This window comes from Ornithodoros turicata, chromosome 2 (assembly GCF_037126465.1).
Source record: "Ornithodoros turicata isolate Travis chromosome 2, ASM3712646v1, whole genome shotgun sequence".
NCBI lineage: Eukaryota > Metazoa > Arthropoda > Arachnida > Ixodida > Argasidae > Ornithodoros > Ornithodoros turicata.
Window position 1 is genome coordinate 85,417,917 of NC_088202.1, and position 27,398 is coordinate 85,445,314.

The 27,398-nt window shown below is 46.6% G+C and overlaps 1 protein-coding gene and 2 long non-coding RNA genes across 3 annotated transcripts; 1 reads left to right on the forward strand and 2 right to left on the reverse strand.

The window, feature by feature from the left end:
* LOC135385650 (uncharacterized) lies at positions 1 to 27,398 on the reverse strand. Its single transcript, XM_064615102.1, has 4 exons — positions 27,277 to 27,398; positions 14,140 to 14,241; positions 3,807 to 3,909; positions 1 to 182 (listed from the first exon to the last, which is right to left on the reverse strand). The coding sequence occupies exons 1-4, from the start codon at positions 27,386 to 27,388 to the stop codon at positions 107 to 109; spliced, it is 393 nt and encodes a 130-aa protein (XP_064471172.1). The 5' UTR covers positions 27,389 to 27,398; the 3' UTR covers positions 1 to 106.
* LOC135383805 (uncharacterized) lies at positions 16,414 to 17,691 on the reverse strand. The gene is made up of 3 exons (XR_010420076.1): positions 17,578 to 17,691; positions 17,168 to 17,283; positions 16,414 to 16,583 (listed from the first exon to the last, which is right to left on the reverse strand). It is a non-coding gene; the product is annotated as an uncharacterized LOC135383805 (long non-coding RNA).
* Positions 17,905 to 19,181, forward strand: LOC135383806 (uncharacterized). Its single transcript, XR_010420077.1, has 3 exons — positions 17,905 to 18,120; positions 18,596 to 18,684; positions 19,112 to 19,181. It is a non-coding gene; the product is annotated as an uncharacterized LOC135383806 (long non-coding RNA).

Here is a 27,398-nt window from a genome sequence, read left to right on the forward strand (position 1 = left end):
TAACTTCAGATGTCACTTTATTTGGTATTTTTCACACAATAACTGCACTTTTCATAACATTGGCAGCACGATGAATTTGAGAAGGCCTGGTGACATGCCATAGTGGTTACCAACCGCTGTAGAACTGGGGATTACTCTCCTCTTGAGATCCTCGCTTTTCCACTTCATATGTGCCTTTTACTCTGTGGGAAAATGGGCGGAGTGAATCGAGGAAGCGGATATACCGAGATGTCACACACTATATAGTTTCTTTGCACCTTCTGCAGCAGGCTAAAGCGACAGTCCGAACCAGGGATTTCCCTACACCCCCCCCTGAAATTTCCCAGGTGACCCCACCCAGCTCGGCCACCAACACGTTCTGGTAGAGAGTCCGGCGCAGCGAATTGCATCCTGTACTGTCAAACTTGGGCTGTAGGACCACAATCATGCAGATGATCGTACCATGCATTTGTCCAAGATCATTTGAAAGTGACTGTTCAATGCATATATTGAGCGCATATACGAGCAAAAATGCGTGCGGGCACGCAAACTCAATGTGGATAATCAAGAACCATTTGCGCCCAGCTCAATCAAGCGAGGTAATCTGCTTTTTTCGTCTAAGATTTTCACCGTTGGTCGGCGAACGCTGTGATGAAGGTTTCAAATGCTTTCCACTCTTTGGCAAGTGGCCAGCGCTCGAGCGCACGCGTTTGGGGTGCAAGGAGAGCGAAGGCTGCGCAAAAGAAGCAAAAAAAGAAAAATGCGTCTGGATTGTTCTTCGCACCTCCCCCCCAGCAGTGGATTTCTGGGGAAATCACTGGTCAGAACCCGAGCCAAAGCAAAGAAAAAGCTGTCCCATGCTTTCATGTGGCGCTCGACGCAAAATACCCCTTCAATTCGCAGCCGATTACTTCATTCAATTCGCAGCCAATTATTTTGAATTGAATCCGCACCCGTGTCGTCACTGTCAGAGGCTTCCCAAGTAGCACAATGTATTGAAAGTCGAGTGCAATAGGAGTGGACGGGTAGGTGGAAGGCCTTGAACAGACTCCTGAAACTAAGGAACATTGTTAAGACACATACCGTCCACCCCTATTGCACTCGACTCTCAATACATTGTGCTGCTTGGGTTCAGGTTCTTGCAAGGATCGAACCAGTTTGGAACGAAACTTGCTGATTACATTTTATCGTATCAAAATAATTGTCAGTCACGTTTATCTCGGTAGCACACCCTCGTGACGTCCGCCAGTGTGAGGGAGTTGACGCTTACGTCACCTTGTAACTCAAAACTGGAAATGAACGTGCCGTTTGTTCTCTGGTTTATCTCACGAGCTAGCATGGTATGCTGACTGAAACTGACATTTGCTGTCAAATGCGAGTCCCTCCTCGAAATCGGACGATGACTCGATCCAGACTGTCCCTTAAAGATAACTGCCCTGCATGTGAGTCCACATCATAGTTACTGTGTTATTGCGCAATGTCTAATTTCAGTCAATCTGCAGCGACACTGCGCTTCACTTTTAGAGTCTTCTGGAGGTTGGAACTGTCTGACCCGTATCCGGTCCGCAGACCTGACTTCTTTTCTTTTTTTTCAACGTCCCACCCGGGACGAGAAGCTACATTGGAGTGAGCTGTGAGTATTCATTCTCAATGCTGCCCCTGATGGGCTATGTCATGGAAGGTTTGTTTTACTCGTTGACCGCGACCAAGGATGCATTCAACTCCCGCGACTCAACAACCCGCGTTCAACTCGGTACCCCGTGCTGGGGTCAAAAATAACTGATATGGGTAAAAGCGCTAAAAAATAACACCTACACCCAAGCAATGGGGTAGAGTATCGCCTGTTGCGATGAAACTCCCCACTCTCCAAGGCCGAAAATAAAGTTGTTGTTGTTAACACCTACACCCGACACGCTACCTACACAATATCGCAAATAAGTGCCCGCAGGAAAGTGCGGGTTACGCAGTCCTCTATGTTTACCGCAGAATAGTGCTCTGTCAGGTTATATCTTATAGAGGCTCTGTTCCGTGACATGTATTGCGGGGACTGTTAGCCACCTTCCACGCAAAGGGTGTCAGGTAAACCGAATTGGAATCAGCACCGTCTGTTTGAGTGTTCACCATGGCACAGTTCCCTATGTAGTCTACCCAGGACTCGCGACCCGTCTGTGCAGCAGGTCGCTGGGTAAGCACATATCGAGATAGAGAGAGGTTCCGTCGCTGTAATAATTCGTGGCTTTACGTCGCGAGACAACTATGCAGTTATTTATCCAAACCCCCCTATCTACCCCCCCCCCCCCCCCCCCAATGTTTGACGACACCGCCTGAACCTTTTTGACCTTGCTATTTCAGCTTTTGGCCTGTTTCACAGGAATGTTTTTCTCGTCCGTGTTTGTGACGGAGCCAAAACGCACCCATTGGAACCTACGGGGCTCGAATGCCCATAAGTTCTATTGTTGAATCGAACGGACGACAAACACGATCGTGTGAAACAGGCCTTAGAAAAATGTCGGTATGACGTAACTGTAATTATGAAGCCCCCGTGCTTGGGATTCTGGATGAACCACTTCAACAATGACCGTGAGGAACGCACCAGTGGTTGGCCTGTAGGTTAATTTTTGCCCACCTGAGCGCTCTTTAACGTGCACTGAAATCTCGCCACGCGGCACACCGTGTTTGACGTTCCTCGCGGAAGACGGCGTCCCTAAGCAACTTGTTCATGATGAAACATGCCTGAGCATGGGCTACACGAATTTCGTCCACCAGCTATCCTGCGTTTATGCTATTTTATCACCTAAGCAACTTGTACCTTGGCATCAAGTTACTGGCGTCCTCGCCTGGGTTCGAACCCGCGACCTTGGGATCACTAGGCTGCCACGTACCAACTGATCCGCAGGGGTCGGTGGGTTTTGTCGCGTCCTTTTTTTTTTTATAATGTACGTTCCGTGGTGTCACAGCCGCGTGAGCATCGGTATTCGCACGTGCAGATGTCTAGCCACAGGAAGTCTGTGGCTGAAGTTGTCCGTTGCGATTGGCTGAAGCAGACGACATCCTGACTTTATGTCCACGTTACAAAACCAGTCCCGTGGCTCAGTGGTTAGCGTGCTGGCCATGTCACGTCGAGACTGGGAGGTACCCGGGTTCGAATCCCGGTGCCGGCTGTGGTGTCTGGGGTTTTTCCTGGGTTTTCCTCAGACGCTTTCAGACATATGTCGGCACAGTTCCCTTAGATGTCGGCCCAGGACGCACATTCCCCCAGGGCGTGAGTCGTGACGTTGCCCACATACGCGAGGCCGACGGCAAGCCCTATCACCACCACCACGTTACAAAGGTGTGAGAGGAGGCATTGAGCAGACGTGGAGTCAGACATGGCGCGCGCTGTGTGCCTGGAATTGGCTGCGGCGATTGGTTGAAGCGGACGGCACGCCAACTTTATGCGTTAATATCACGACAGAGGGAAAGAAGGCATCGAGCAGGCTTACTTTGCTGTAGTAGGCGTTGTTTGAGGGCTTGTGAAGGCCACTCCTACCCTCAACGCATGGATATGAGGATCACAAAACACATATGAGGATCGTTCAAAAAGTTCGTATTCATTACACGCATTCATTCATCACCAGTCTCACTTCATTTTTCAAAATAGACCCCTCCAATGTCAACACACTTTTTCCAGCGTCGCTATAGTGCTTCTAACCCCCTGATCAATCAACTACACACCAACAGTTGATCTCACATCAGAATCAGATGCAAACCTTCTTTTCTTTCATTTTTGGGAATAAATAAAAAAAATCGCTCAGAACGGTCGCGATTGAATACATCTGCATACTTACGCTGTTCTGCAGAACGAATCTGAACAGGGTCCAGCTTCTCCAGGTTCTTGCACGTACTCCCCTCTTGAATTCCTCGGTTTGCTGAAGGCGGCCACCTGAAGTTCTAAACGACGTTGACGTTGTGAAACACTGCATAACCCTAGTGCTACTTGAAGTTACAGCTGATAGTGAAGACAATGGACAGCATGCAGTAACGTAACTAGAAAAAATGTTTCAGAGGGGTTCTACTACGCGCACTTTACAGGAGGAGCAGGATTTCACTCGTTTCCCTTCTCCTAAATGCACTCCAAAAGGACGATTTCGGAGGTGTTTCACCCCACTCCACACACACAGGGCGTGTTTTCTTATTCAACCCGAGTAGCCAGGGAGTTGGGTAACGACGCCAGAGCCTTTATCATCACGTGACTCCAGAGTAGCCACCTTTTACCGCCACATTTTCGAACGGCTAGAGTTACTCGCGCTCAAAATGGCGGACTGGCCTGACGGGCGAGACGATGTGGAAGTGCTGGCATACTGTCTGTTTAATAACTTACCGCAGATGCGTGCACTCTAGCAGATTTTGAAAATGTTCGACAGTTTTTAACCAGTCCTACATTTCCAAATTGAACACCACCCAAACTGTCTGTCAACAGGACGGTTGGTAGCAGACGACGCATCGTCGTCTGCTAGCTTGTGTGTGCAGCATCGCCATCGCTATCGGATCGAACAAGTATGGCCTGCCATAGAACAAGGTAAGCTGGAGGAGTTCTTGCTGGCCCTTGTGAGGAGGCCCCTAAAGGATGTATTCGTTCCTTCCAGCACCAGGACCAGCACCAGGATGGGTGTTCCTTTGAGCTGCGAGCTTTGATGTCCCGCGAGGGGGCTTCAGCCCTGAAAATTTAGCTCATATTCAAGTCGGCGGTGAGGCTGTTCCTTTGGTTTCTCTTGAAACCAATCTCACCGTCGTGACCGTGTTTAAAGCGCCCGTCGGAATGGATGATGTCCATATTGTCTCGGCCCTGGGACAATATGCCATCATCAAGGACATCCAACGTGAAAAATATGAGCACCCGGAGTTGAATTCCATTGAGACCGGCAATCACCGTGTGATAATGGAGATTACGTCTCCCGTGCCCAATTTCTAGCGTGTCAGGGGTAAGAGAATTATTATTCGCTACCCCGGGATGCGACGTGTTTGTTTTCGATGTGGACAGGCTGGGCATTTTAAGAAGGCGTGCCCGGTACCTGTATGCTCTCGATGCGGGGAGGTGGGACATAACACGTGTGCGAGGCCTTGTCCAAAATGTGGTGGGGATCATTCATCCATCACGTGCTCGCGGAAGACATGGGCGAATCGTGTGGCGACCGTTACTAATGGTTCGGAGACCGATTTCCCTGGTTCAGAGTGCCGTGACAATGTCACTGTCCTGCAGGAAACGGAGGCACCGGCAGAGATTGTTGCTACGGACAATGGGGCTGGTTCTGGGCAGGAAGCCCTCGTACTTCCTGTGCAGGAGCAGTCTGCATCCGGAGTCGGATTCTGCACTATCCTCTCCTATGTGGGCAAAGAAGCAATATACATGTTACTTTCACTTTTACTCATGTGTCTAAAAGTTGTGACGCTAAATTGTAGGGGATTTAGCAGGAATCCGAAACAGTTTTCAGTTATTCAGTGGGCCAATAACTTTCGTGTTGATATTCTACTCCTGCAGGAGACTCGCCTCTTATCTGCCAGTGCTATTAGAGCGTTGGAAGCGGACCACACAGTTAGGGCGCTTTTTAGCCATGGTTCCCCGCATCGATCAGGTGTGTCAGCGATTCTCTTCCCCTCTTTTCCTGGTGGAATAAGGTGGTACGACCGTGACAATGACGGTCGGGTTCTCGCACTAGAATTAGACGTGGGAGGAACTTTGTTGCGACTTATTAATCTGTACGCGCCTGCGCGTCGCGGAGAGCGTGCAGACTTTTTTCGGAGCCTTGATTGTTTTTTTTAGGAAACTCTAATGTTGGGGTTGCGGGAGATTTCAACTGCGTTATTGACCGGCATGTGAGTAGCCATAGACCAGTTAACGTGGAGCTGTCTCACTTTTAACGAGCTTGGACTTGTAGATGCCTTTCTGCACCTCAACAATGGGCAGTACCAGTCCACTTGGTCGAACTCTCGTGGTGCACATAGCCGTATAGATTGTTTTTGTTTCTTCTGGCATCGTCTCGCATATGCGCGAGTGTGTTGTCTGCCCTTCTGGGGACATATCACACCATGAAGGGGTTCTGTTTGTTCTTGGTGACTTTCGGCGGTACCGCACTGGATCAGGCTGGTGGAGGCTGGCTGCTTCCCTGTTGAGTGACTCGGAGGTACGTAATGACGTCAAACTGTGGCTCGAGAGTCAGTGCGCTGTCTCTGTTGTTTCGCCAGAATGGTGGGAACAGACGAAGCTCGGAGCCGCGAGACTTTTTCGCCAGTGGCGGGCAAGACGTGCTCGTGAGAGCCGGGAGGAGATACGCTCCGGCAAGTACTCTCTATCTTGCGTCACCCAGGTTCGAGGGGCTCTGAAAACGACGACGCTATTCAGGACCTACTCATGAGGATCACCTCTTTGTAGTTACGTGCCTGGGACCAGTTCGCTGCTTCGCAGTCGGTCGAACGCTGGTCACGAGAAGCATGTTGCTCTCGTCTCCTTCTTCTCCGTTACTTTCGCCGCCCTTGAAACACTGTCGAGGAGCTACTGGCGAGTGATGGGTCAGTATTGACGGAGCCTGACTCCGTGTGGTCACTTTTTCGTGACCTCTTTTCCGCCCTGTACGAGTTGGTGGTACCTCCTGCAGGACACCAGACTTTTTTGCCAGAGCCCAAAGACTTCGTTCTGAGCACAGCCAGATTTACTCAGGATGAGTATACGGCAGCTGTTAAGGCTTTGCGAGCTGGTAGGTCTCCCGGCTCCGATGGTCTCCCTGCTGAATTCTATAAGTGTTTCTGGGGGGTACTTCGACGCCCCCTGACCGAGTTATTTAACAGCTGCTTGGCTGCCGGCCTCCTCTGCCCTTCCATGAGGCAGAGTATAGTGTCTATGCTTTGCAAAGATCCCACACGGAGTCGTGACCCTAATGCCTACCGACCGGTATCTCTTCTAAATACAGATTACAAGATCATTTCTACCACAATTCTAAATCGAGTTTCTCCAGTCCTGGGTTCTGTCATCCCTGCTTCACAGGCCTGCGCCGTCCCTGGGCGGTCCCTTGTGCTTCACACTCAGGCTTGCGAGCCGCGATTTATTGAGCTCATAGTCACCACCAGTCGGCAACGCTGGTTTCTTTTGACCAGAACAAAGCTTTTGACAGAGTGAACCACGAGTACATGTACCGGGTGTTGGGAGCTGTCGGTTTTGATCGTGCGGTGGTATCTTGGATAAGAGCTCTCTATGCTGAGGCCTTTGCCTGCATTGGAGTCAATGGGGGAATGTCTGATACCTTTTCCATCAAATCGGGGGTGCGACAGGGTTGTCCCTTATCTCCTGCTTTGTATGCCATGGTCTTTAGCCCGCTCTTGTAAGCTCTCGCAACCTCGCTTCGTACTCGCATGCTACAGCTGCCGGGTTCCGTAGCCCTTCCGTTGTTTGCATATGCAGATGACTTATCCTTAATCCTTAGCAGTGAGGACGCGATAGGTCAAGTGTTATTCATCCTGGATGCCTACGGTAGAGCTTCGAACGCGCGGATAAACAGGGATAAGAGTGCAGCGCTCTTTATCAATTCAGTTCCCTCCTGTGCGTCTCCATTCGGGATACCTGTTAAAACTGAATTACGCATACTGGGATACTATTTCAATAGCCGGGGAATCGCAGTATCATCGTGGATGCGCATTCACCAGCCTAGCCTTCCTGTACTCCGTGAATTGAAGGGTCTGGTTCTTCCACTTACTTGTAAGGCCCGGCTAGCGGCGGCGTGGTTCTTAAGCAAGTATTGGTACCATGGTACCATATCGCTTCCGCCACGTCAGATCTTTCTTACTGTGACCCGTATTGCTTTCCAGTTCATATGAGGTAACAGTGTGGAATGGGTGTCACGCGCGCGTCTGTACCATTTCGCGTGAGGTTGATGGCTTGCGAGTGCCACATGTAAAAGTGAAGTGCCTTGCTTTAGGTATAAAGGCCATTTTTGATGCCCTGAGTGAACCTAACCATCCTGCACACAACCTCTCTCACAGCTCCTCACTTAAAACAGTACGTGTCATCAGTCCGTCGCCTCCGCGAGAACCACGTGGACGCTGATCTTTCTACATGGCCAGTGAGGCGGTTCTATATGTCCCTGCTGGGCTTACTTCCGGCACCCACGGGTGCACCGGAGATATCTGTTCCGCGTCAGATCGCGTGGCGCTACGCTACTGCAGGATGGTTGGACTCTCGTCGTGCAAGTTTGCAGTGGAGACATGCGCACGATGTCCTGCCGCTCAGGGATCGTTTGCATCGTTATGGTCTCACCTCGCCTCGATGCCCTTTCTGTTCTAGCCATGAAACTGCGCAGCACGCTTTTCATGAGTGTCTCGTTCCCGACGTTTTGTGGCACAGAGTTGAGGAACTGTATGTGGTTCCACAGATTCGCTGGAGCACCATTCAAACGCTCGTTCAACCCCCCGTTCCAGTCCGGGATAAACTGCAGTTCATTCTCTTAGCCGTAGAGATAAACTACCAAGTGTGGATTACGCGCTGTGTAGCGGTACACGGCGGTCGGGCTCGGGGGTCGTCACAACGTTCTAAGCCTCGTTCGAGCGGCTGTTCGCAGAGTTTTACAGAGGGAGAGAGCAGTCCTTGCGGTGCTGTGGAGTTCGGAAGACGCTGGCTAACTTCGTCTGTGCTATTCGAAGAAACGCATGGAAGGTACGTTGTTCACTACTAAGCATTACTTTCCTTCATGCCGTTACCCCGTACGTAACTCTCCGCAGTCTTGGTCTGTTGCATGGCGACGAGAAGCACGAACAGCAATCCTTAACGTGACGTGATTTCACAAGCAGGAGTTGGCATTGCACTAGTTCTAGTTTTAGTCCTAGCTTGTTGAGACAGTTATATGGGAGCCAGTCCTTGTGACTGGTCTTCCGCCTTGATGCCAATACATGTGATGCAAACGGGAGCCGGTCCTTCCGGTCCTTCATATTTCGGAGAAGGGCACCTTGATAATGTGGTCCGCCCTCGGGTGGATCGTGTCTTTGAACGCACGGCCTATCAAACGGTCGTCGGGGCAGCATCGCTTGCGGTGTTGTTTCCGGGAAGATTTTTCCTAAAATCTTCAGAGTAGAGAAGAGTTGTCACTCCCTTGCTACTTTGGCTAGTTTTCGCCGCAGTGTTATGACGTCATTTCCGCTACTCTGGCTAGTTTTCGCCGGCTGAAAGTAACTCGGAGTTGCCAGAGTTGAATAAGAAAGCACACACACACACATAATCATCATCATCATCACTATCGTCGCCGGTCAGGACTCGTGTGGAGGAAGACCATAGTAACGCATCCCGCGCGAGCTACGGACGGCACAGGCAATGCCGAATAGCACGTGCAAGATGAACGTTGTCTGTTCTTCGATCTCTTCACGTTAACGTAACGAATAGCGGTACATAAGGTATACGTGCAGTTGGAGCATTTGGGGTCGTAGCGATAGAGGGTACAACATCAGTTTTGACCAGATGAAATAGGCGTGCCTCGCATTTAAGGTCAGATAGTTGTTCGCGACCTTTTTTGTTATTGTACTGTGTAACTAACGGCACTATACTCTCCGCAGGCTTTGAGACGATAGTTTCAGCGCATGTGGACGATTATGCACGACTGCGACAGGGGCATATTTTGATAGAAGCAAATATCAGGGGGAAGCGAGGGAAAAACAGATTCGAGTCGCACGTGGAATAACGCTTAAAATGGCAAGCGATGCTCTTCAATCCACACTCGCCTCATTCCTGTCGCGAACTTGTGACGTACGTGAAAACACAAATGAGCGAGAAGAAAACAGAATTACCAGTGGGGGCCTGCACGCTACGCCATTCTGACGTGAGAGAACGATGTAACACAACGAACTGCTTGTTGTGTTACATCGTTTTCTCACGTCAGAATGACATATAGCGTACAGACCCTTGTTCTGTTTTAAAGGACCATGGAAGAAATCGAAAAAAAAAAACAAAAAAAAAACACAAGTCAAGAGGGGCAGAACTTAGGATTACAAACCCTGGTACATACATATATTCGCACAAAAGGTACGAGTCCAGTGCGCAATCCTAGTGCAAGATAGAGTTCTATCTCGCGGGTACAGAAAAGCTGCTTCTCTCGGCTGGCAGTCTGCTACATCATGTCTGGTGCCCAATAGTGGGAGCCTCCTTTTCATTCTTTTTGCAGTTCGATTTTGGGCCGCCACACCCGAGTCTCGGTCACATCTAGGCTCTCTTAATTGTTCTCACTATAGCAGACGATTCTCAGCAGCAGTGGTTTAGTTGGTGAAGTCAAATGTTAAAAGTGATCGCTGGTGTCCTTTTTTTTATTCTTTATAAGGGATGAGAGTGGTCAGCCAGTTCCCTTGTTGTTGTACGCTACATCGTTTTGCCTCTGCGCAGGGAAAAGGTAAAGTTTGGAGAAGCCACGTGACGAAATGTCTGTCCATTCACAAGGCAGCAATAAGAGGGTATTCGTGGACCGGCATAGGTCCATAGAAGAAACCACGTGCGCGTCACCTTGAAATGTTACCGCCTTATTTGGACGAGTTAAAATACGAAATATGCCTCGACTTGCGCCAGACAGTTGCCCGCGGTAAGCGGTCTTTTTTAAAGCTTCTTTGAGCTCACGGAACAGCACGCATGGGGTGTGACACGAGCAAAAAAGCCTCACGTATTTCATTCCGCGTCCCAGGTGGGAATAGTGATCCCAACTTGCTCGTTGCTCATGACTCTAAAAAATATGTGTAAGTGGAAAATCGTTTACACAAAACGTCCTCACGCACTCAATTTTTAATGGCCCGTCATGTTCTGCAGAATGTAGGTAGATGCCATTCCAAAGCGCCGTTGGACATTATGTGCTCGTCGAATATCGAGAGTATACGATTGCACAAGAGAGGATGGGGTTAATACGGCGCTGGGTGAGGCCTTGTAGTAGGTAAAGATCAACCCAACAGCGAAACTGCCGCTGAGTGGTGACTACTTTCGGACACTTGAGTTGCTTTACATATGTTTGAAACCCAGCATGAAGAAATCTGCGTTATTCCGTTGTTGCTCGAGCGTCACGTTCAGTCGCATCGTGTTGTTTTTCCGTTCTGCTACTTCTTCGTCTAACTGGATGGTGTCTGGTGTCTGGAGCTATGTGGTCTCCCTGGTGGGCACCTGCAGCTCCATTTCTTTTAAGCTTCAACGTAGTGTGAAGTTTTTCCGTTGTGCCCGCCCATAGCGGATGCTATCTTATTTACGTTTTCTTCTTTCTTTTATGAGATTAACTGGTCTGACGAGAATACTTTGCCGGTCAGTTTGAACAAAAAAGACAGTGTTGGGAACGTGCAGGGGTTTCGTTACTCAACATCCAACCTTATCGCGAGAAGTTTATCCCTTTTACGTGCTCAGAATCAATACATCTGCGTGGACTATATATTATCTCGCGGAGTATCGGGCACACATGTTCGCTTTATCTCTGCTAAAAATCCGGTGCCTGCGAGACGCGTCAGGTGAAGTCCTCTAATGAGAGCAGCTAGTGCGCCGGTTCAATTCGGTTGCGTGCATAGCAGCACAAAAACACTATTTTCGAACTGAACAAGCATGAAAAGAACAAATTGTGCCCGGAGCAAAAGCGTGAAATGTGTATACTACGTATGTGTACGTAGTGCTCGTGAGTGTAAAATAAATGAGATCCGGACAACGGAAGTATTTTAAAATTGCAGTTTAAGGAGGTAAGTCATCAGATATACGTAATCCTAGCTGGGGACTTCAATATCCCCGAAGATGACTGGGGGCTATGACCGCAGTTAGATGTATGGTGAAGCGTTGATAGATGTTTCTTTCGAGTTTCTCGTGGGAAAAAGTTGTCCAACGAAACACGTGCTCTATTTTAGATCTTATCTTTCTGAATGATAAAATGTTACTCTTGTCGATGTTATATCTGACTCCTTTGGTGTGATAACGTGTCTTCCTATGAAAGTCACTCCAATATGTCGCTTAACTACTGTTTATAATTTTGCCAAAATTATTTTGCACAATTATCCTTGATTTGTTGGCCACCAAATTTGACGATTCTGAAAGCTTAGCGCAAAATATGTCATGTTCAGTTGAGGAATTGTGGTACTATCCTTGAAAAGTGCGGTTATGGAATGTGTTGTAAGTTCGTTCCTACTAGATTCAAAAAGATAAATTCGAGAAATCCTTGACACCACTTGAACAGACGTTAATTCAGATATCACGACAACGTCGACGTTTGTCTCAGCACGAGGACCTTGCATACCGAAATGCCAACGTTACATTTAAGGAAAAACTGAAAAATACAAAATTCGAATTATTCAATGTCAGAATGCCACAGGTTTTTTAAACATTCCGCAGAAGTTCTGGAGATACATATGCGGTGATAGTAGAAGTACCGCGTGGTCGTTTCTGAAAGTTTAATGAGAAGGTTGAGGATTCCCGCGTTATTACTCAGAAGTTTTCAGTCGATTTGCATATGTGACAATGGGTACTCTCCTGATTTTTGTTTATCGTCTCTTAATCAATTGGAAAATGTCCAAGAGTACTAAGAGTACTAGTAAGTAGTACTAGTAGTAAGTAGTAGTACTAATAAGTAGGTAAGTAGTGGTACTAAGAGTACTAAATCTGTTACTGAACCTTGACATGAGTAAGAGTGCGGGGCAGGACGAAATTCCTGGCACCTTTTTATAAGGTGCACCTTTTTGGATAGCATACTTGCAGATTCTTTATCAATTTATTCAAATAAATGCAGTATTTCTGGATTTCCATGGGGCATTTGATAAAGTTACCCAGAATTAAGAGGCTTATACAAAAGATCATGCTTATTTTCAACAATGAAATAGCTATGGGTTGGCGTTCTGACTATTTATATAACCGGCAGCGATTTGTGCGCCACGATAATTTGAAGTCTGAAGTCTTCTCCGGAGTTCCACGAGGAACGGTGCTAAACCCATTACTCTTTCTGATTTTTGTTGGTGATATAAGCGAAGCTGTTACAAACTCGCCTGGTTCATCCAGTTAGGGGTTCTTTATGGGAGTAGCAGAATTGGTTAGGTGACGAATTCCATTTCTTCCCCTTTTTTTACATTCAAAGTCAACTCGCCTGCAACTATAAGCCGACTGTATCGTATATGACAGGATTCTTTCACTTGAAAATTATATTGCCCTCGCACAAGCATTATCGAAGACTGAGCATTGGTGCAATGAATGGCAGATGTCTTTCAATCAAGACAAGACTGTGGCGATGACGCTTAAGAAGAAATGTTTGAAATTCCCGTACTGACTTTATAATGTACCGTTAAAGCGATTGGACGAGATAAAATATCGAAGTCTCATAATTAGATCAGACTTGCCGTGGCGTTCACATATGAGTTATATTACAGACAAAGCTAACACTAACTGCGTATATGCGTGTGTAGTTTGGGACCCGTAATTTGTATTTCACTATTACAAATTAACAAAGATTCAGAATCAGGCGTTGAGGTGTAACGCCTACGGAAATAGCTCGAGAAGAAAACTTCAGCGCAAAGACAATTTGGATAGTTTTCGGCGTAGATTTAAAACTGAAATAACTAAAACCCTTCTATCAAATTCTTAAGGGTGCATATTGGACAGACCGACTGATGCAGCACTTATTAACTCGCGTCAGACGAGCAGTTTTTATGTCAATATAATTAAAGAACATCATTCTCGAATAAGCTCCCTCAAGTATTCTTTCTTCCCACGTACCATGCATGATTGGAATGAACTCCCTCCGTCTTTTCAAGTGGAAGACATGTTGAACAGGTCCTTGTGGGGATACGGGGACATTTGCCTACTTGATGTGATTGATTGGTAAAAGAAAAGAATGGAGATGTTAGTCCCAAACTACTCGAGACTGGCTACTCCACGACGCGTTTTTTAGGGCTCATTATATGTAAAACAAATGAGGGGAAAGGAGGGGGGGGAAGAGGAAAAAGGAAACTATACAAATCTATACACTTTGTGAGACGCACATGCCCAGATGCGAGTGGGAAAACTCCATCAAGTGCGAAAGTGCGGAAAGCTCAATGCTCGAAAACACGAACAAACAAAGAGCGTCACAGAGCGTCGGAGAGGTCTGTCGAGACGAGGAATTGCACAAGGGGTGCATGGGCTGTACTTGATATGAACTTCTACATGATACGTACTTTCTTGGCACTCGATGATGATATACTTAAGCAGAACGCAGATTATTCTACGAATGTCACCGGAAGGCAGCTTCACCTCTTGCTTCTCCCACGGTAGTGGACCTGTGCAAGGGAAATAATAATACAAGCTTAACAATCACAACCTTCCGCATGTTTGATAGTTATCATGGGTTCCGTCTCGCAACTTTGCGAAATTCATTTTCACACAATTGTTTTTGCTTGCCAAGTCTCGGCAAGCTCCATGCTCCATCATGTTTCTGGTTATGTCACCAACAAATAACGCACCTACTGACCACACTCTCCGGCCGCCTCGGCAGTGCTGGTAGACGTCACGCTACAAGCCACGTGATTGGCCCTTCCATACGCGTCACTCAGTGTCGTCGTCCTCATTCGTGCTGTTGTGGGGAGCTATGCAGAATAACTAAGGAAGCGTGCACAGCTCTGGTTTAGAAACAACGCGATCTGACGACGCAGAGATCATTTGTTCTTAGTTCGTGCTATGCGGAGTGTTAGTAGATAAATAAACTATGTGTTTCCTGCCTGCACCTGCAGGTGCTGCCTTCCTCCTCACCCCACCTCATAGTCACGATTTATTTGTTGTTGTTGTTGTTTGCCTTCCTCCTGCTCTAAGCAATGCTGGATATGCCGCTTTGGTATCTGTTCCCATTACACGTTATTCTTTACACGTTATTCAAGGGACTCGTTATTACTGTTACTGTTACTGACTGTTATACTCGTTATTACACGTTATTCTTGAAGGGAACCGCCCTGTACATGCAAGTCCCCAATAAGAAATAATCCAGGGAATTGTTAAAGCCATTGCTAGATGCATTTAGCGGTATAGTATTAATTACACAATGAAGAATTGATTCAGCCATTGGAGCTGAACTGAAGGCGAACTAAAAAGAAATTGTAATAATTTTATGATTGGTAAGAAAGCGCTGACACTTTGAAAACTTTTGCCTTCACCGTTGCACAGTGAACCCGCCGTGAGGTCCGGCGATAAAGATACCCCGCCCCAGAGTTTCTTGATCCGGTGACAACTCCGGTTGCGTGGAAATGAAATAAAATACCTGAGTACTTCTGTCATTATTCATGTTGAAACATGATTTTACTTAATCGGGACATGCTGTACTGACACCCCAGTTGCCACCATTATAGCGAGCACTGGCAAGTTGTGTTTGGCAACCGAACTAACATCGTTTTGCACAATCTCATCTATTCTAAAGTACCTTCATCTTGTTAGCTCCTCGTTGAAAGCTATGTTGATGCTTTTTTATGTGATAGATGTCGGTCGTATGGGGCAGTGGCCGTCATGGTCAGTGGCCAGCGCACGGAAGACGCTATATATACTGACGGCTATCGTTCACGATGCCACGCGTCAGCTGTAAATGTAGTTCCCCGGTGAGGCTACCATCCTACCAAGTGACTTGTGAGGCAAGTGAGGCTAGCCCAGGTTAGGTTTGTGCAGCTTGCCTCACGTAAGGTTCCCCTACAGTTTAGCGAACCTGGTTTTAGAGAATAACATTTTAGAGAAGAGGTTGCACTTCAGCGAAAGAAAGGGTCGTTTTATCGAACTAGGTTTTAGAGAATATGGGACCCGTTTTAGGGAACACCGTTCTCGCGAATCAAATTTGCTTGTTTGTAAGAAAAAAAAAAAAAAAACAGGAAGGTTTGTACAGGTTTGTAAGGAAGGAATCAATATTTTTTTTTTTGTCTTAGATTTAATCGCATTATCACTGGTAGATAAGTGTGGCAGACCCATTGCCAATACTCCTCCCGCGCCTTTGTTCAAGCTACCAGTTCTGCTCTTGCGCAAGTTGCTTGTCTTGCAACAATTTTCCACAAACTGGTAAGACTTATGGGACGAAAGGAATCAATTGAACGAGGGGATTGCCCGGGCTTAAGAACAGGGACAACCATACGGTAACATCTCATTACGGCCGAAGTCTCATTACGGCCCAAGTCTCATTACGGCCGAAAGTCTCATTACGGCCGAAAATCCTTTAATCCTCAAGTGTCTCGTTACGGCCAAAGTCTCAATACGGCCGAAGATGTCTCATAACGGCCAAAAAGAAAAAAGAAGCATCCACCATATTAGCTGTGTATATACTGTGTTTTATGCTTCCCAAAATGTGTCCGAGGCGGTGTGCCCCCACGGCTTGTGTCACACACAATGGTTCATGCACACAATATTGCGACAGTGTTTCATGCATCCCTCGTGAAAAATGGTTTTATTGTCATATGTGTCACACAATATTTGTATGTGTTACGCCATTTTCTCTCAGTATTCAAGCAACATCCTACTCGTTGGTTCTGTGAGCGAACTGTGTGCGTGTTCTGAAAAGTACTCCACAAGGGAGCCCACTGGGAGCTCCAGGAGCCACATGACCTATGACCATGATCTTGTCCCCCACTAGCTGCCTTCTACAATTTACGTCCACCTGAAATTTAAAAAAAGTACATAAGGCACAGAACAAAATGACATATGCTTTCGTTTGATGATGACCATGAGACATATGCTGTCAAGCAGACTTTTTTTCCATATATTCAAAACATATTCAAGAATTATGGCCAACAATGACAATTACGTCATAATGATGCAGCTGCATAGCCAGGAAAATATTTCAGGAGGTGCTTTATGAGGCTTGACATGGGGTGGAGGAGTCCCCCTCGTCAGTGCTTTACCCGGACCCCCCTACACCCCCTAACTTTTTTGCTTGTGCACCCCCTACAGGGGGTGCCCTTGTGATTTCAGCTTCAGATACGTCTGTAATGATATGGTAAGCTGTAATGACGTAACTATAATGATGACCTCCCCCCACAATTTTTTCCAACACCCCTCTCGTGCTTGGGATTCTGGATAAACCACTGCCCCTCGTTCATTTTCGTGGGGCACTACATTAGGGCTTATGCCACTGCACTGATGTCAGAATGTTATAAGTGTGTGTCACCCTGGACATTCGGAATTCCTCTAAGCTACAATATGTAAATTCAGAAAACCAGAAGGGTAAGCATCAGATGTTACCTGCAGGCTTCATGCTGAAACGCGTGTACGCAAAACACTTCCGCCGTGGTGGGCGACGTCGTTAGTGTAATCATACACGCAAGACAATTGCGGGCACATGGAGTAGTGGCAGCAACCTGAAAACGATACATTTTCTTGCTTTATATGCGTAATCAAAAATATACATTCCCACATGTTTCGTTTTGTCGTTTGCAGGAAGCGCTAATAAGGGAACAGCACTTGGTTGGTCACATGCAAGCCACAATGCGAAAGGTGCCGATATTTCGATTACGCGATCAAAAATTAAAAGTCTACAACCATGCACACTTCCCCATGCAACTACTTACCCAGCATCGTGAGACATGACACCATGTATTCACGTATAGTGTAATGTGAAATGATATGCAGGAATGAAAAAGATGCCAACATACCTGTAATCCAGTGTCCCATAAGTTTGATTCGATTTTCTGGCAGCTACCATGAAGAGCAAATGCACGATTCACAAGTTTCGTTTCGCCATTTTCATTGCTGTTAATTTCGCAACCGTCAAGCAATCCCACGTGACCTCCTCTGGATCAGTGAAAAGTGAAAATTACTCGCGTCATGAACATATATGTTCATCTCAGCGCAAATCACGTTTTGCATGCTATAGAAGGGAGGAGGGATCAATACTCTTCCTTTCGTGTTTTGATATCTTGTTGTTTTGCTACTCTCACTTTGGAGTTCGGATGGTGTCTAGCAACGTTGGGTATCTCGTTTCTTGTGTGAGCGAGTGGTTGCTGTTTACGACGTGTCCATATATCGATTTGTAGTGCTGTAATGTGCAAATTAGCGGACTTTATAGCGGCTCTCTATTTTCCGTCGTTGTCTTTCGAGCAGCGCCTGTTGTTCCGGTACAAATCGAGTTGAATGAATCGCCACAGCCCCAACGTACGTATATCGCGCAGTGTTGACCAAGTCCAGCAGGAATTCTGGTGAGTAATGCTTTCGTAGATTGTCTGGATTAGTAGTGTGCTGTCCACACATAGTTGGATTCTCATACGAGTAATTTAAATGAATCAAAACAGCCGAAGTGCCTGTAATAGATCTAACTCGGTATCTGTTCGTAGGTTTGCGTTGTTTCTAGTTGGTTGCGCGTTTAGGAACAACAAATTTATTCGAAGACGATAAGATACCGACAGTGCATCACCGTACAGCAGCATTTACTCGTATCATTGTGAGCCATATTTAATTTGTTAAAATTTGTCGTCGTATTTCTTCAAAAATAAAAGCGCAAGTCGGCGTACTTGAATTGATCTCCTTGAACTGCTTACGTCGAACGTCTGCAAATGTTGTACTTATGTGCTTTCGCGCACCATACTAGGCGCAAAAGCATATCTGATTAGAATAAATACTTCAAGAGGAAGTCATTCAAATACATTGTTATTTATAGCTGGTTTTCCATTCCAGGCATGGTATGTGGCTGCACGGAGGATTCCGAAAAAGAAAAACAACATGGCTAATAGGATGTTGCTGCCCAGGGAGTCCTGGCCGAAGAGGTGAGCTGTTAAGATCATCATAAGGTTCTGTTGTGAAGTGAGAAATTTTGTAGTAGTGCACGAATGTTAATTCGTGCACTACCTTTACAAAAAAGAAACCAGAAATTGAAAGTTATGCATGCATCATTTCATGAATTGTAATGTATCACTATTTGATATTCACATGTTTCCCTTAAGGGAATGAACTACTGAACCTATATTCATATAATGGTCATGCTCTGTGTTTACCTGGAAGTCACATTTTTAAGGCTTGTCATTCTTTTGTCTAGATGAAGATTTATGTTAACCTTGTATGAAATAACAGTCACGTATCAACACATGTGCAGCTTGTGCACATTGAAACAAGCCATGTAGAGACAAATGCTTGTTTTTTTTTGTTTTTTTTAAATATTCTAGCATATTCATGGTTGCTCTTCGCTTCTTGCAGGTTTATTCATTCCAGAAGCAAGAATTGTACAATTGTAAGGCGAATGGAAATAAACTGACATCGACTGAGATAGGTGTTCCATCTTGGCCAGTGACTGTAGGATGGCTCCAAAAGCGTCACAACAAAGCCAATATTCATCTAGCTCTCTACAAGTAGCTAACTCCACATAGTAGCCTGCTTCACAGCAACATCAACACTACCTTGTGGGAGTACACATTACACAATATGTTGCATTGTGCTGTGGTATGATAACATACCGTTTGTCTCGCAATATGTGTATATAAATATGATTAGGGCCCTAAGGGCACAGTGCATGCCTTACACCCTGCTGAATATATATCCATACCTGGCTGCGACATTGCATATCAATGCAGGTTACAATACACATTTTCACATTTGGCCGTTATGAGACATCTTCGGCCGTAATGAGACTGCCTTCGGCCGTGTTGAGACTTTGGCCGTAATGAGACACTTGGGGATTAAAGGATTATCGGCCGTACTGAGACTTTCGGCCGTATTGAGACATCGGCCGTGATGAGACTTCGGCCGTAATGAGATACAATCTTCATGGGAGGGGGGGGGGGTCTGTTTATGGGAGTAGCCGAATTTGTCGTGTGACGAATTCAACCTCTCCCTAGTATTTTCAACATCAACATCATCTTTTCTTGAAAGGACAGCTTGTTGTTGCAGCGCCGGGAGCAAGATGGGGCCACAGCTACGTCGAGGAATATCGGGATATGTTCACTTCGCCGGGTGATCGCGATACAGGTGTCTGTGTGCAAGTCCTGCCTTTGCAAGCTTTTTGCTTCACATTGTTTTTGTGAGTAGATCGTTTCGAACCCGTCGCTTTTTCTCCGAATTTTGAATATTAAACCAGTTACCAAAAAACGACGAAAAACTCCGAAAAACACCTAACTCTAAACATACAAAAAAATTAATTGTGATCAACACGCACTATTAAAACTGCTAATGTCAGATTCGTCTTACCGTCTCTTGAAATAATGTTCGGCGCATTGTTGAACAAAATCACAAGCCACTCAGCTAACACGATGAATGGATACAGAACGAAAAAAAATGAGATGCAAATCGCGCCGGTGCGACCAGCTTGGCGTGCGTTAGGACTAAATACTTATCTAACGCATACAAAACACGTCAGACCAAAACCTCCTGGAAGGCAGACTTTTCAGTGACAGTACATATCGTGTTCAGTTCCGTAAAAATCCTAAACATTACGAATAACTGGTTCGAAGAATGAAGCTAGCTAACCTACTTTCTGCTATAATCACCCCCAAACTTTTCTGTACTTTGCTGACCGCGCGAGGCTCCTGAGTTTGAGCCTGAACGAGAATTAGACAAGCTCAACATAAAAGGAACACCAGGAAAGAAATCAGCGGTGAGGCCAGCGAGCTGCCCACTGAACACAAACGAATGCTCTAACCATAGTGCGGCTCACAGGGGAACCCATAGGCCTAAAAGCCGCTGCATTACCTTGCTGAGCCTCATCAACACTTCCTGGACCAACGGGGTGGTCCCGACTTTCGGCCGTAATGAGACTTGGGCCGTAATGAGACTTCGGCCGTAATGAGATGTTACCCCCATGAAAATCTGACAAGAGGGATGCTGCCTTGTCAGCACTTGTGACATTTATTCAGAGGTGTGCGTTGGAGTCAGTCTATTAAGACCATGTGATTCACTGTGCGGTAATTCACTACGTGAACAGGTGATTTTGGCCTTTGGCCGATAGTTATCGCGAAAGTGGGGGTGGGCGGTTCTCCTTTATATTTAATTTTCAAGAAAAGACTGCATGTCATCCTGTGCTTCCTTGTCCATTTTGAGGACAAGGGGAAGCATGATTGACAAAAGACGGGAAACCCTAAGCGCTAGGGCTTGTTCAAATAAACGTGGAGAATTATCGAAATGTGCTCAAAATGCACTCATATCGATTAGAGTCACTAAGCTGTCACAGTCACAGTGTTGTGCCCGCTACTCAATTTAGGTAGCGCTACCCTATTTAAAAGTAGTGCGATACTACCGGCGCTACAAATTTGCGAATGTACCGCGATACCGCTACCGCTACCAAAAAAATGTAGCGCAATTACCCTTCCGCCACTTTCTCGCCGATGGCCTATGAATATGTGCCGTATATATGCAAGCCAGATTCTGGGCTGAGCGACGGCCCCGGCTCGAGTCCTTTGAGTCGGGCTTACATGGTCTGACAGCGAGTTCACTGGACGTACTTTAGCGTCTAATTTATTTTATTTTCTCCGTCAAAAGTAGCGGTAGCGGAGGCGGTTACGCTACTCAAAATTGTAGCGGAAATTACTTTCCCGTTACAAATAACAAATGTAGCGGAGTTCATATCTCTTCGTCAGCTGGACTCTCGCCCTTTCTCCCTATCGAAATTGCTTGGTCCCTGGCCCAATCCAGCCCAGCAACGCTCTGCGCTCAAAGCTCTTCTGACATTTCTGGACACCATCGGACTTCGATCGTTATTGTGAAGGGGCTCGTTATTTTATTCCCCCCATTCCATCCAGCAATGGGGTAGAGTATCGCCTGTGGCGATGAAACTCCCCACTCTCCAAGGTCGAAAATAAAGTTGTTGTTGTTAGCGGAGTTACACCTCCGCTAGTGAAAAAAGTAGCGATTACAGTAGTGCCGCTGCGCACAACACTGCTAAATAGGTACCCAATTCAGTATAGCCATTGTCAAGATCTCTCAGATAATGATGCCGTTAATTAACGCTCATTACACGGATTCTTTGCACATTGTAAAGTGAAAGGCTGTTACACAGTGGGTTTGGATCATGGGAGCCACCCTTCCTTATCGCCGGGGATGCCAACGGGAGACAATCTCGACGCAAAAGAAAACGCACCCTGTCAGCCAGTCCTTATGACATGGCTTCTCTTACTGAACTCTCCGTTACTAGAATCCTCAAGAGCGGAGTTTTTCGAATAAACCCAAATTAATTTAAGCTTTACCGGCGTATGTTTTTAGGAGTTTTTCGGACAATTCCGAAAACCTGGAGCCCTAAGCGTAATAAACGAGGAATGTACACGTGCTGAAGTAATCTTTTAAATCACTCAGTGCTTTCACACATCAAGCGTCATGAAACAGCTGGTCGCACCAGTGCGACCTACGTTTCCATTTTTTTCTTGCCACGAAACACCGCTCGTCAAGATGCTGTATTAATTCATCGAATGGTAACCCAATGTGGCTTTTACAGCTCAGTGGCGTTATCGCTTGGGAGAAGTTGACTCTCTCAGATGCTGTCACTGCGGTGCTCTAGAGGATCTGGAGCACATTCTTCTTCATTGCCCACACTACCAACCTTCCCGAACCGCACTCCCCGGGTCTCTTATGCTCGACCCTTCTCTCGATCAAAATTGCTTGGTCCCTGGGCGAATCCAGCCCACCAGCGCTCTGCGCTCAAAGCTCTTTTGACCTTTTTGGACACAATATGACTTCGATCGTTATTGTGAAGGGGCTCATTATTTCATTCCCAACATCACCACCAGCAATGCTGTAGAGTATCGCCCTTGCGATGAAACTCCCCATTCGTCATCTTTAAATGAAGTTGTAAAGGCTGCACGCCGAAGTGCGCAGGCGCAGAGAAAAGTGACTGCACATGAAGGATTGGTTACACTTTTTTACAGTATTGCCTAGTATCAGATGAGCTCATATTGAACATGATATGATAAAAAAAATATGAAGTATAACGTTTCCGTTGTGTGATGTAGCGAGGGACATCTGTTCTGCTTGGCAAAGTTGTCAACACCATGAAAATCCACTCTTTTTGTGATGTCTAAGCTATTGTTCTCATGAAATAGTGGTAACGACGGATGTCACATCTACACACTACAGACACGTATTAAATGTTAATTATTAATAATAAATTAGATGAGTTATGGAATATAAGGACCGTTCAAGGTTGACAGACTTTTACTCGAGAAATATCAGTGAGTAGATGTAATTAAATAAAACTTTCGGAGGACGAAGTGTTCTCGGGTCAGCGACATGTGCAGCACGTACAGCAGCGACAGCTATCATGGCGATGAACAGAGTGTCTGTGCAGCTGTGGAACAGCCATACATAATCGAGTTCCTTGTGAAGGAGAACGTCAGACTAGCTTAGACTTTGCAAACATTACAGGCACAGCATGGGGAACAAACGATTGTCAAGGGGAAGAGTGTACGAATGGTGCAGACAGTTTCGCGAAGGACGTAATATGGTGGCCTGGCGAATTAACCACATGGACACGTTCATCCGACTGCAGTCACGCCTGTGAATATCGCAGGCGTTGAGCAAGCCTTCCTAGAGAACCGGCAAGTAACAGTTCAGAACATTGCAGCCCAGCGTACTATTAGTGTCGGCAGTGGGGAGACAGTCATTCACGAGCACTTACTGTTCCGCAAAGTGTGTGTAAGATGGGTTCCCCGACACCTCACTTGTGACCAGAAGGGAGCACGCATGGCAGTCTCTGAGCAGCTGTTGAACCAGTTTAATCAGAGGGGGACGGATTTTTGCTCATCACATCTGATCAAACCTGGATACATCATTTCACCCCAGAGACAAAAAGAAAAAAGAAAAAGCAGCAGGGAATGGCGACATCAGGCTTCTCCGCCGCCAAAGAAAAGCAAGATGCAACCGTCTGCTGGGAAGTACATGAGAACTGTGTTCCGAGACATGCGAGGTGTCGTCCGTATGGACGTCTTGGAACAAGGGGTCACGACGAATGCCCTATATACTACTCCACGTTGATGAAGGGTGCCGCGCGAAACGCAATTCGTAAAGAGGACGCCTGGATGTTGTGCGGAAGGGTCATTCTTCATGACAATGCCCGGCCTCACATGGCGAATTTGACGGTAGCAACCCTGGCCGAAATGCGCTGGGAGGTTTTGTCCCTTGTCCCTTACAGCCCAGATTTAGCGCCAAGCGATTACCATTTCTTTGGGCCCCCAGAAAGACGTCCTGGTGGGACTACGACAGCAGCCCACTTCTTTCTACACCAATTGGCACCAAAGAGTTGCTTGCAAACTGCCCTACCCCATGTCGTCCACCGAGTCTGAACTCTTCGGCATCCTTACCGCCCTGGAATACATTGCTGACTTGCCACCTGGGAAATGGGTCGTCCTCACCGACAGCAAGGCGTCCCTCCTCCTCTTGATGTCGTCCCGCCTCAACATCATACAGGATATACTCAGCCTGATCATACAGACGTGAACAAGCTCCGCGCCAATGGTCACGTTTTGTCACTCCAATGGGTGTCCAGTCCCGTGGGCCTGACCGGTAACCAGAGTTATACGTAACTCGTTGCCCAGTAACCAGTTACTTTTATTGGAAAAACGAAGTAACGACCTAGTTACTTTTCTAAAAATTGAACGGCTAACGTATTTAGTTACAAAAATCGATAACTTGTTACTCACGTTACTCGTTCCTTTCCTTCGTTTATGCTCGGCTTGAACCTGGACCATATGGTAAATTAGTATGTGGAAATTCCCGAAATTTCGTGCGCTTCTAACATAAGGTGACCTGACCTGGATGTTCAGCTCCTGGGAGCCTCTGGTCGACAGTCATTCTTTTGTTGAGTCCTAAGGTGACCGGCATGACGAATGCCGAAACGCGTTCCGATCAAGCCATTGACCATGAAAGCATTCTTGGAAAAAGACCTTGGATTTTGTGTGTGTGTGTGTGTTATCTCCCAGCTGCTGCCAATGGTTATAGAGTAACTAAACTCCGGTGTAAACTCGGATTCGGAGATGGCATTGTCATTCTCTGTTGATTCGTCGTGTTGTTGTAAAGTGTGTTCACCTGACCTGGACGACCAGATCCCGGGTTTATTATATGCAGCTCGTGCGTGTCATTAGCCAAGCAGCGTATCCCAGGAAGAAACCTTAGTCCGTGTATTTTCTCTCCCACCTCCACACTTGTGAGCTCCATTGAGGATCATTCGTTGGATTATAAAATGGCACAGATGATAATCACGTCAGTGTGGCTTGGGTGGGGTTCAGGGTGAAGGCGGCAAAAGGTGACAGGAATGCAGTATCTTAGTGTCTTCTTTGCCTTCCAAAACCAAAATGACGTAGTACATCCCACACGTCGTATTCGAATTTGCAGAAGGGTGCTCAGGTAAGCGTCTTCAATATTGTTGTTAGCTGTAGCAGTTACCGTATCAATCGAATACTTCGTGGAGCCAATGCCGTGTCGGGAAGAGGTAGCCCGAGAACTGTGGCTGATTGATGGTTTACAACGGGGGGCGGGACATGTTTATTAAAAAGAAAGAAACGAGGGAATCATGCAAAGAGCCAGCTTATAGTACACGGGTTTATCAGTTCACATAAACGCACAATTTCGCAGACGTCGTGTAACCTCCTAACAGTGGTGCAAAAATAAGGGAATAAAGGCAGCTGTTGGCCTTGAATTTACAGGGAAAAAATGAAAGTCAGCCTCATTACTAACCACACCAGGCGCATCCTCTTTCCAGTACATGCGTCAAACAAAGATGGCTGTATTTGATGCAGCCATTTTTCACAGCAATTTCAAAGAGCCTTTGCACAGCAATTTTTCAGTCTTTGCCACCAAAAATACCCGATGCTCATTTTGAGTACCACCTATTCTTCAAAGCCAATTCCATGTAAATTGTCGGACGAAATAAAGCACGTCTCAATTTTGATTTTGACATGGTTGTCCTCTGTAATAGCATAGTAACTCGTTACTGACGAGTAACGGGAACGCGTTCCTTTTGCTGCTGTGGTAACTAGTAACGTATTTAGTTCATTTTTTTCGTGGTAACGAGTAACGTTGATTAGTTCCTTTTTTTCGGTAACGCGTACAAGTCTGCCGGTAACACACGTGCAGACACGACAATAAGACGCGCTCACTGCAGCTGCCACTCCTGCCACTGCACATCTGCCCCTTACAGTTTCGGCTTGCCATCTATCTCTTCGCCGCCGGTGTGCTGCCCCTGCCCAAGCCTTCAGATCTGAGGCTGCCTCCTACTGCAGTCGCATGCAGTCCATCGACCCCTCGGTTGCCTTCTTCATTGTGTATCACTGCAGTCGCCACGAGCAATCAGTTCTGCACCGCCTCCGTCTCAACGTTTCCCGCACTCCATTGCTTCTATATACAAAATGCCCTTCAATGCCTTTCAATCCAGCTCCCCCTTGTGTTTCAGCTGTGCGAGGTGACCGATATGGGCCGTCACCACAGACCTTCTCCGCTTCCTGCAAGATTCGGGCCTTGCGTTCCCCTCCCACAGCGATGGCAGCGGTGTCTAGGTACACACGGTGAATACTTTGAAAAGTGACGTGGTTTGGTGCTTCCCGAATTTTCCATTGTATTCAATAAAAGTTTTGGTCAACCTTTACGATCCTTGTAAAATAATAATGACTGTAAAAATGCGATACCCCCTCCGCAATGTCGGCACCTGTGCTGTAATCAGTGTAATGTACTCTACAAATAAGGGGTGAAGTCTGACAAGCGCGTGTCCGTCCGTCCGTTCGTTCGTTCATTGCGGTAACACGTGATGCACTCGCTTCGGCCTCTCTCTTCACTTCTCCTTTCAGCTACGCCAGCATGTCAATGTTGAACAGAAACAAAGAAAAAGCAACTGCACCAATGCCAATAGTATTACTCCCGCTGTATAAACGTTAACCTTAAGCAGACATACAATATCGAATACCGTGGAGTAACTTCATGATGCGCGAGTACTGCTACGTGGATTTGGAAGGCCACATGTGGGCTAGCACCTAGTAATATGGATATACATAGTATTGTTATTACAATTATTGCACACCGTCGCACATGGTAAAGCAATCGAACGCACTTGCTTGTTCCCGTCACCAGCAAGGACGTTTGCTCCCAGTGGGCAGGACGACGGACGGGTTGGGTTTAACGGGGGCTACAGTGTGTGCACGTTGACACAACCTGTCAAGAATGCAGTCACGTTTTGTGCCTATCAAAGGGATTGGTTTGTGCACGGTTATCGTTATGAAAGATCACCGAAAATATTTAGTGTGTAAAAGGACAGTAAATAACAATTCTCACCGCCGTTCCACAGTGGTGTTGAAGCATGCATAGACTCAGGTCGAATGGGATTCACAAATATAAACTAAACGTTGAACAAAACTGGCAAACAAGAAAGTATCCACCCGTGAACGGAATGTTACCTTGCTGAACTGATTCACCTCCAGCCTCCAAGGAGCGCATGTGCACAGGTGACGGCTGCATAACTGCCATCATGCTGATGGCCATCACGAAATACACCGTCCCCGTCCACATTTCAATGGAA